The sequence below is a fragment of the Xiphias gladius genome, chromosome 20, assembly GCF_016859285.1.
Source record: "Xiphias gladius isolate SHS-SW01 ecotype Sanya breed wild chromosome 20, ASM1685928v1, whole genome shotgun sequence".
NCBI lineage: Eukaryota > Metazoa > Chordata > Actinopteri > Istiophoriformes > Xiphiidae > Xiphias > Xiphias gladius.
The window spans coordinates 5772016-5782500 of NC_053419.1; the positions used below are offsets into that span (position 1 = coordinate 5772016).

Here is a 10485-nt window from a genome sequence, read left to right on the forward strand (position 1 = left end):
TGGAGCTATTTTTACATGTGGATCAATGTTGTGTTGAGAAGTGGGATGGATCAGGAGTGGGTTGACAAGTAAAAAGGCTCCTACCAGAATCTTTTTATATCATGCTCTTTTTTTTTTGACATTTTAATAATATGATGGTCTCAACAGAAATGAGTTGCTTTAGTTATTTTGATGTTCTCAGCAATTATTTTCAGTATCTGTTTATATTAAGAAAAGTTTTGCTCCAGAAAACAAGTTATATTTTCAGACTTTGAACGGCTGAAAAAGACTTAGTTTTATGAAGCTTCTGTATCTTTGATGTTGCCCCAGACCTCTTTAAGTCCTGCAGTAAATAAAAATACAAATGAATTAGATTCCTTATACTGTATATATAACAGAATATTGTGAATGAAAACATTATAAATAGTTACGCGATACCGTATTGATATGCATGTTATGCATGGTATTTCTGCGCTTTGGTTTCTATGTTTTTCTATGTTCACAATACAGCTTGTTAAAAAATAAAAGATTGAAACAAAAAAACTCATAACGCATGTTTACCGCTCTGGTTCTCTACAGAGCTGGTCCAGGTTCCTCACTTAACACCGTGAAAGTTTCTCCACGGGGGAGCTACTCAGGTAGCAAATTGGATTGAATACGAGGCAAATTCACACAGGTGCTGCCCTTTCTATCTCCAGATCTGTTGACAGAAATTTAAACCATAATTAACAACTCTGATGTGTGTAAACTCAGTTCATATTTTTATCTTCAAGTCAAGAAGGCACCCTTTTTCCCTTTGTTTAAAAATCAAACTACCTATACTTCAGTGTTGAAAGCATTTTTATTTGAATATTTGTCAAGGAGGCTTTTCTCATTCACATCAGCTTATTTCGCACAGAAAGATTGTACTTTTTCTAATGTATTGTAACAGTTAAATGAGATGGACACAAGAAAAGTAACAGCTGCGCAGTCAGTGATGCAATCCATACCCCATCTCTGCAACAAACATAAAACTGTCAGAGAAGTCTCGATTGAACCTCTAGACTTTTTTGGTACCAAACAAAATTTGTCCATAGCACTAGGTTTTGAAAACTGTCAAGTACAAATACTGGAATTCAATCCAGTATTTTCAATTATTATTCAATTCATCCTCCTCTTTACTGATCAGCAGCTGTAGCATTGTACAGCTGCAAGTTTTTAACATTTATCATCTACAATTTTGTCTTTTCTGTTAAATCAAAAATGGTTTCTGTATTTTGTAAAATAAGTTATCAAAAAATATAATTTTGGTTTTGGTGCCTAAGCTCACGTACTGTATCAGGACTTCAGAAAAAATTCATATGTTACTTAGTCCTACTGTTAAAATGTCCACCCACTAGAGCCTAGTGTATCGTTTAGTTGGCCATAGGCAATAAAACTATTTTGACTATTACCATGAAAAAGATTTCCACAATAATGATGACAAACTGATGAGTAATTTATGCTAAATGTGTCTGTTCTGTATTTGTGTCAACCCTCTGTACAGTCACCCTATTAGGCTTTGGCAGTAACATTCAGTACCTAACGTGTAGGGAAAAAAAAAAAAAAAGGCACATTGTTGGAGACATAAGCAACCACGAGGAGAGCCAAATGTCAGCGCACGACGAGAAAAATGGAGGTGAAGAGAGGTCACACAACATTGGTGATTTACGAATGGCCGACGAAGACAGGAAACACAACAAACCTTCTCCACAATTCGAAAAGGTCCCATCCCACTGAGTATACAGCAAGCCAATGTCCCATACTGTTAGCACTACAATAACACCCAACAAATAGCATCTAACAAACAATCTGCGTTTCCGTTTCCATTAATGGAATTAAATATGTATATCAGTAATTATCGATATTGATCAACATAAAAAAAAATAAAAATATTGTGAATATTTTTGACCATATCGCCCGGTCTTTGCTGGCTGTCTGGCGATGTTGTATCAGTCGGTCCACCGTTATGGTCCACACCGAAATATCTCCACAACTGTTTGGTGAATACCCATGAAATTTTGCGGACAGGACGATAATAATAATAATAATAGTAATAATCATAATAACTTTGATCCCAGTAGTGTCATTGTCACAATTTTGGATAAATATATCAAAACATGAAACTGTGCCTCCTTTCATGCAAAGAGACAGGAATTATACTTACACCCTTATCAGTTAAATGTCCCACTGGCGCACTGAGTCTCTTACGTACAGTAAAACCAAATGGAACTCTCTTCCTTTCCGGTGAATAGCCAGAGTTGTATTTTCAAGTTCATCAGTTGGAAAAGTTCAAAGGTGCATGACTCATTGAGGTGCGTCTCCAATCTGAGTGCGCTCTTAAAAACTGTTCTGCTGTTTCCTGCTGACCTCACATCCTGTCATACTTACAGTTGAGGGCGACATAAATACACAACTTTCTTGCAAAGTATATCTATTTTGTTTCCGAGCTGTGTACTGTGTAGATTGCGCTGTGATGATGTTTTTTATTCAACCTGAGTGCCAGCGTATTAGAAATAAAAGAAATAAATACAGTATACTTTCCCTGAATAGGTTTGTTTATTTCCCGGTGCTGTGCTTGGAGGTTTGTAAAATGAATTTAAATAGAATCAATTAAAATTCTAGCGTGTTCCGCATGTCAACACATAAAAGGATGTGACCGTGGACCTAAGCTATTTCCTAGAAACACGAGTCAGATGAAATGGTTCCTATATCAGTCAGGGATACAGGGTGTAGGTTCGATTTCAGAAGTACAGGGGAAACAGTTAAATCTGGAGTCTGAAATTCTTCTCTCCACCCTAAAAAAGATCAATTATATATATATATATATACAATTATATCAGCAATAGAAATTCTAAATGAAATGCTAAGTCAAATTGTTCGTTAATATTAAGGCACTGTCATTTTAGCTCAATTTTGGTCTCCACTCTGTTCACCACCTATTTTCTAACATTTTTGGATCGATCAAGTTAGATGAGATCAGTGACTCTGAACCAGAACAGTAATGTTGTGGGCCCTAAATCCAAAACCACGAGTTGAAAGATGTTAAAATGCACCATTAAGCTAACAGCTACTGTGGCTTTGTCTCTGTGAGTGAGCCCTTTCACATAACTCATAGTCATCGGACTCATTGTTAATACAGATTGATTGGTGCAGCTTTAAACATAATTGGCTTTAGTTTTGTAATGCCCACCTGTTTAGAGCTAATTTATCTTCCATTTGATGGAAACTGATGACTCTGTTGAGCTTTTAGTCATGAGCTGTTAAGCCTATTAAGTGTAGTATTCAAGCCTTGTAAAGCCTTCAAAATGATTACAGTTAACCATGAAATGAGGTCATTTATTTGTGAGTAGGTAGCCTACTTTATTTTGGGACATCTTTTCTAGAGGCTAAGTGCTCTGGCCACATTGATTGCCTAGAGAGAGTAGCTATGGGCTTACAGTGCAGCTGTGACACACAGTCACACACAGAGCTGGTATGATAATGCAGTGTTTCATCCTTTCATTTAACACAATAATTGTTCTGCCACAATGAGCGAATCCGTCTTTCTACGTCCCTGAGATCGCATCACAGGGCATCTAGCTAAGAGTTCCTGCAGTTCGAATTGAAAACTGTGATAATAGCCAAAATCATTAGCTCTGTGGGTGTTCTGGAAGAACTCATTATGTTCACTCCCTCTCATTTTTGTCTTTCTGTCCCTCCTGTTCTCTCAGTCATTCACCTTCTGCCTGACACACTGAACTTCCTGTATCTTTCTCTTCTCCGCTGCTTGCCGGGTTTTGCAATGTGCATCCACCACAAAACCAAATACTGTTTGGCTTTTCAGTGTTTCCCACTGGTGAACTCCCCTAATTACTGTCATCGATCAACTTCAAACACACACTCAGATACACACATGTACACAGTCTCTCTTTGTGATCTCCTGCTCAGCCGCACAGAAAAAAAAAAAGGACTGTTCAAATGTTTGCTGTTTAAACATTTTTCAGTCATTGGTAGCAGAGCTGAACAGAATCTCAGTGTTATCTCTGTACTGCTCTTATAAACAGATATCTGAAATGCTTTTCTTACATCACCTTATTAAATTTCCACCTTTCCATGTACACGAGGCTGTATGGAGCACATCATCCCCAGCACCATCATAATACCATTGTTGATCTTCTTAAAATTACTTATAAGAAGTTGTCTATGCACAACAAATACATGTATTTTGCAATTTGTCATCCTACCTAAATCCCAGATATGTCAAAGGCATTCACTGACATTTTAATTGTGAAAACCAGGTTCATATTTACCTTTTATTGCCCTGCCACTCAGAAAAATTGTTATTCAAAACATTGACGTTAATGTAGACTGCAGCTAGTCCTATAAACTAGACAGGATTACTGGCCAAAGACACGTTTCAGCTATGCCGGTAATTTGAGTGTAGTTGACCCTGCAGGCTTCCATAGCCAACTCCTGTGATACACAAAGAGCTCGTTAAGATTTGTTGAAAACCTTCCGATTTTCCTACAGATTACCTGGATTTATCTGTGCTGTCATGCCTTTGTGTTTAATTTCACAACGGTTATGAAGTTCTTTAAGACTGTGTTTGGTGAGAATGCACACTGATTTCATTTTATTTGGTTTGATTTGGACTTTTGGACTCATATTAAACTAAAATTACCACTGCACCCACAATTGCCATACAGAATGCACTCTCTTTGGTGTTACTAGAAGATTTCTCAGTAATTAAAAAAAAAAAAAAAAAAGTTTTTGTCTTACTCTTTATTTAGTCATGAGACACTTGGCGTTTTGCATTTTCTTCCTCTACAGAACCACTTGCATAGCTACACTGCACACCCAAACGTTACCACCATATGTGACTGTTTAACATATATTAACATACAGCTACAACAGCAACCACTCTCCTCTGAAGGGGTTGGAGGTGCTGGATGGGGTTGAGGTCAGGGCACTGCGCAGGTCAGTCAAGTTCTTCACCGCTAACCATTTCTTTATGAGCCTGGCTTTAGGCACGGGGGCACTGTCATGCTGAAACAGGAAAGAGCCTTCCCCACTGTTGCCATAAAATGTGAAGGATACTATTTTCTCAAATATAGTTGTATAATATAGATTTGAGCAGGGGTGTGGCCACACAAGAGAGATGGGATGGCAGCATTAATTAGTCCTTACTTAAATAGATACTCCAGATCAAACATACCAAACAATCTGCTTCTTCTCTCTGTTTTCTATCATTACACATTGAATTTCTTTGGGAATTGTACTGTTGAGTTTGAACAAAACAAGCCATTTCTAGATGTTGATTTAGGCACTGTTAACTTGTAATCAACATTTTTCTTCTTTTTCTTATGACAGTTTACTGACTAAATGATAGTTCCATTAATCTGAAAAAATAATTGACAGATTAATCAATAATGAGAATAATTGGTAGTTGCTGCCCTAATCATTTTACCAGTTCATTCTGCAATAAACTGAAATGAACTATCACCATTATGGACACGTCAAAGAGCTTGGGCTGTTTTGTTTAGAAGCGGAAGACTTAAAATTAGAGAACCATTAACTGATAAACCTCCTCCTCTGAAGCCACGCATGCGCTATCAGATGCTTTTGCTTTTATCTTGGTTGCCCGGGTTGCTGCTTTGCTGACAGTTCTGCTTTGTCACTTTCAGCAGGCAGGGTGCTGACTTCATCTGAGATTTCAGCCACCTCTGCTTCACGTTCAATTTGCCCCTCTAATGTTCAGTGCATTCTCCGGCCTTATTGATTCATTTCCAAAGACAATTTTCATTTTCTAAGTCCGCTGGTCTGTTTTTCAACCACACCAGTTACTCTGGCATCAGTCATTTTATCACCCAGCACGCACTTGGTCAAAAATTCATATTAAAATGACACAATGTTTCCTTTTCTGGTAGCAGGCTGTCCTAAATTTGCCCATGCCAGCCTTTCCAACACTCCGGTTACTGGTTAATAAAGCAGACGGAATATCTGGCTCTTAGTGGCTGCAGATTTTAAGGAAGGCTCAGCTCTGCCAGTACCGCACAGGGCCATTTGTCAACACAGTGGCCTCAGAGCACAGGTCTTCATCTGCAGCTGATGTCGTCACCATTTTGAGCGTGTGACTGATCGCTCGGGCAAACTGAGTTCAACTCCACTTTGCTCCTTTTGGCTACAGCTCCAGGGATCATGGATCAGGGCTTCCAGCAGTTACTTAAACTCCACCAGGTGACCTGCAGGCAAAGAAAAAAAAAAAAAATCAGGGACAAATGCACTTAACTGACGTGATATGATTTTGTAATGTTGCACTTTTACAATGGGGAATTTAAGAATGCAAAAAACAGCATTAAAATAATTCAGCACAGAAAAGTAGATCAACCTCGTTGTCTTTTTATTCCATGAAAGATTAAAATGAGATTTTCCTCTTCTTGGTGAGGTGAACCTCTGCCATCGGATGACAGTTAAGCCCATGAATAAAAAGTTGTTCTGCTGCCTGGAGGATGTTCTCAGACACCATTATTATGATAAAGTATTTTTGCAATATAACATCATAGCAATCAGTGGTCCCACTCTGTCATCAACTGGTAATTAGCCAGTCCCAGGGCCACCAACACAATCCCTAATCTAATTTGACTGTCAGACTCCTTAGAAATGATTACACCTCCGTGATGAAGTTTGTTTTAGATCTGCATGATTGTTAAACAGATGCTCCTTAAAATATTTCCTTAACAAATCTCCCAGCCTTCTTCACGAACACAAATAGTTGACCTTTGAAAAACTGCTCCAAAGGGAGTGATCGGTTTTATTTGATGCACCGTAGGTCGTATTCGTGCATATTTTGTCATTTGTCTGTATATGAAATAAACAAAATGAATGAAGTGAAATAAATGTAACAAATAATTGGTCACTATCATTTTTTGTTTGACTCATTTTTTGTATTTGTCTCAGGGAATGTAATACTTGATACATGCTCTGCCCATTTGGAGCCTACATTGTAAAGTAATTTTATTCCGTTTTCCTTCGGAGAAATAGGCCTTTTTTTCACGGAAGACATTTTGACATGTAACAGCGGGAGAAGCACAGGTGTAAATAATAAGAATAATGATGGCTGAGCTCAGTTTAGCCGCCTCAGTGTCAGGGCACTGTACTGGTGTTGTACATGTCGCCTCACTGGGACGATTGAATACCACACAACCATGTTAATGTTTATCAGTAACACAAAGTTTCCACCGTGTCAAGCCAAAATGTCTGCTGTGAAACTGTGGAAAACTGAACGAAACAAAAAGCTTAAATGCAGAGTTCTCTACAAGACAACTCCGCAGAAGGACAAGCTAGTAGCTCAATTGCCTGTTGAAATACATAAAACATCTTAAAGCGCAATTCATTGCCTTTATAGGACCCGCAGTAGTACATGTGGGATATAACATAGAAAATGGGGAACATCTAAAAGTAGCTGAGCGGACGCAGGCCACTGCTCTGTCTCACGAAAGTCCCGTTTAGTAACACACCGCTTGCGGTTGCGGCCAGTGCCACTGGCGCACGTTGTCGCTGAAAAGCAGCGCATTGGCTGCACGCGGCTGCGTCATTTCCGGACAGAGGACGCTCGGAGGCGAGCGAGCCGCTGCTCTTCACTCGGGCTCCGTGTAGCAACGTCTGGGCAGCGGAGACGCCGAGCAGCGGCCCGCGACACTGCGACCGGACGGATAATTTACCAACACCACCGACGAACACGGCTCGCTCGGCTATCGACTGCTGGATTTATATTTTCGTGAACTTGACGTCGCTTGGAACTAACGCCGTGACCGGAGAAGGATATTATGAACTCCCCGGGACGCTGGGCAGGAGCATAAAAATAACTTTTTTCTCTTTCTTTTTTTTTTCCTCAATTTCTTTTTCGTCGTCGAGGAAGTTGTTCTGTCTTGTTGAATTGGTTGCGCGAGCGCAAGGAGTTTTCGTCCCTGGTTGCAGTTTACTCCGCCCTGTAGTGGAGCTGTCGACGGCGAGGCGGCCGCCAGAGACGCGGCGGCCCGGCGGCCACCTGACCTCCTGGAGAATAAGACCGCAGCTAATGACACGCAGGCTGAGATCCTTACGTGGCTCATTACCAAGCCCTCCGACGGAGCGGGACGACTACTCCGCCAGGCTGTTGCATGTCCAGTTTTGAAGCGACGTGTCCCGCACGGAGTTTGCAGAAGCCAATGACCTGTATTTAAATGATGGTAAGTGCTAATTAATTTGTGTCAACTGCGACATTGAGTGAGTTGGACTTGGCTGGGAAGTCTGCTCTATCCCGCAAACTGCGAGTAGCCTAGTAAGTGGAGCATCTGTCAGAGCCAGACGGCATGGATACAGTCGGAGCGCACGTTGTCCAGCGGTCGTGATGCCAAGCGCCGGTCTGAATCCGCGCTGCCAGCCCGTGATGCCTGCCCTCTAACCCGCAGCAGTGTGGCGCCGTGTCCCGGTCGCTCCGCCAGCATGAGCAGCACCGACCTGGAGCGCATGTCGCTCAGCTCCTCGGCCACCTCGGTGGCCTCCAGCGCGCGGACGCTGTCGGCCAACGTGAGGAAGCTGCACAACGCGCTCAACCTCCTGCTCAACGACTTCGAGAGGGAGCAGTTCATCCACTGTCTCAACGTCTACCACTCCAAACGCAACGTGTACGACCTGGTGCAGACCCTCAACGTTATCCTTAACGCGCCCAGCAAGCGGCAACTTCTGCCCATGCTGCGGCTGGTCATCCCCCGCTCTGACCAGCTTCTCTTTGAGCAGTACACCTCGGAGGGCCTCTACTTAAAATCGGATTTGGTCGCAAGCAATGGCAGCGCCGAAACTCCACCGGGCGACTTCCCCGGCGCCAGCCCGACCCCCCCGGGGCATTTCTCGCCAAACAGCCAGCCCGAGTTTCAGGCGGCGTTGAGGGGCTCGCCGGACAGCTTCAGCACCAGCAGCGACGGGACAGCTCCCCTGGTGCCGCTGCTCGGGAGAAACTTCATCCACGAGCCGCCGGGCGAGCTGCGGCAGGTCACCATGAAGCGGCACAAGAGCAACGAGGGCCTGGGCTTCAGCATCCGCGGCGGATCGGAGCACGGGGTCGGCATCTACGTGTCCCTAGTGGAGCCGGGGAGCCTGGCAGAGAAAGAGGGTCTCCGGATCGGTGACCAGATCATGAAAGTCAACGACAAAGTCTTCGACAAAGTCACTCATGCTGAAGCCGTGAAGGTAAGTTTGTCTCTTTTTTTTTCACTACGCCAAACCTGCACATCCACAGGCATTACAGACCACACACGCATCCTATCAATAGAGGGTATCGATCTAGGAGCCCGCGGCAGTTCGGTGAAACGTCGCGGATGTCAGAGTCACGGGGGACGATGTGCAGTCCTGGCCTTGTACTCTAAACCTACATCCCCTGTGTATAGCCAGCTCCCGCCTCATATTCATTATGTGCCCGGCCTCGGTGTCCCGAACCGTTCGGGGGAAATGATTGTGTTGGCTGGAGGCAGCTCTGACTATTAGAAAATCAGGGGGCAACTTGTCCGGCTACTCATACTAGGAAGCATGCGGGCAGCTGGACCCCCTCAGAGCGGCTGGTCGCCGTGAAGCGGTGCGCGTTCGTGTGAATGTGCGGAAAGAGGTGGACGTCGGCCCCCGCTGCCCTGTAGCTATAAGCTACGAATGAGGACCGGGACTACATTAGCCCCTTGTCGCTGTTGTTGATGAATGTAAAGAGAGCCTGTTAGCAAATGAGGTGATAGAAGAGCACGTCTGATCTGTGTACGGTGAAGAGTGATTAAGGAGGAACCCTTGCGAGGTCCTAGGTTTTATGAGTCCTGTGAGCTGTCCACTGTGCTGAAGATTATTTTGTGTTTTCTTCTCTTTCCCCTGACTGTTTACTTTTACTTTACACTCATTCACGCCTATTTGCCCATGCTGTACATACGCATATGACTGGGACTCACTGGGGTTCTTTACAGTTCAAATCAGTTGTAAAGGATCTGGGAAAAATAAAAGAAAAAAACACTCACTCAGTGCTTTTATTCTTTTTTACTACTTCATACCTGTTCATTCATAGCTGTATATTACACACACTATGCGTTTTTTGTCGTGTATGACGGTTGTATTAGCTTTTTTATATCCATATTGTATTTAATGTTGTGGCAATCTTCTTTTACTGCCCTCTTCGGCAGGTCTCTCTTGAAGAACACATTTTAATCTCAGTGAGAATTTAACTAGTCAAATGAAAGAAAAAGACAAAAAGGTTCAGCACTGTGATTTCCATCTGCCTTGGAAGAAAAAAAAAAGAGTTATTTGTCAGGTAAACAAAGGGAACAAAACTGCTTGCACAAAAAGAAATCATCAACAAATTGCCAGATATCTATAAGCTGCTTTTTTGAATAATGATTGTCTTTAGTTGAAAGGTCAGAGGTTTGTTCCCTCTGACAACCATGGATTATAGCTCACATTAAGTCCTTTCTAACCTTCTCTGATCTTGAAAAAGTC

The 10485-nt window shown here is 42.5% G+C and overlaps 1 protein-coding gene across 4 annotated transcripts in view; it reads left to right on the forward strand.

Moving 5' to 3' along the window:
• Positions 1-8463: 8463 nt before the first annotated feature.
• Positions 8464-10485, forward strand: part of whrna (whirlin a) — a 122612-nt gene continuing 120590 nt past the window's right edge. For all 4 annotated transcript variants that reach the window (XM_040156627.1, XM_040156630.1, XM_040156629.1 and 1 more), the window contains exon 1: positions 8464-9207. In XM_040156627.1, the coding sequence (XP_040012561.1) occupies positions 8464-9207 (744 nt within the window). The remainder of the gene's footprint in view (positions 9208-10485) is intronic.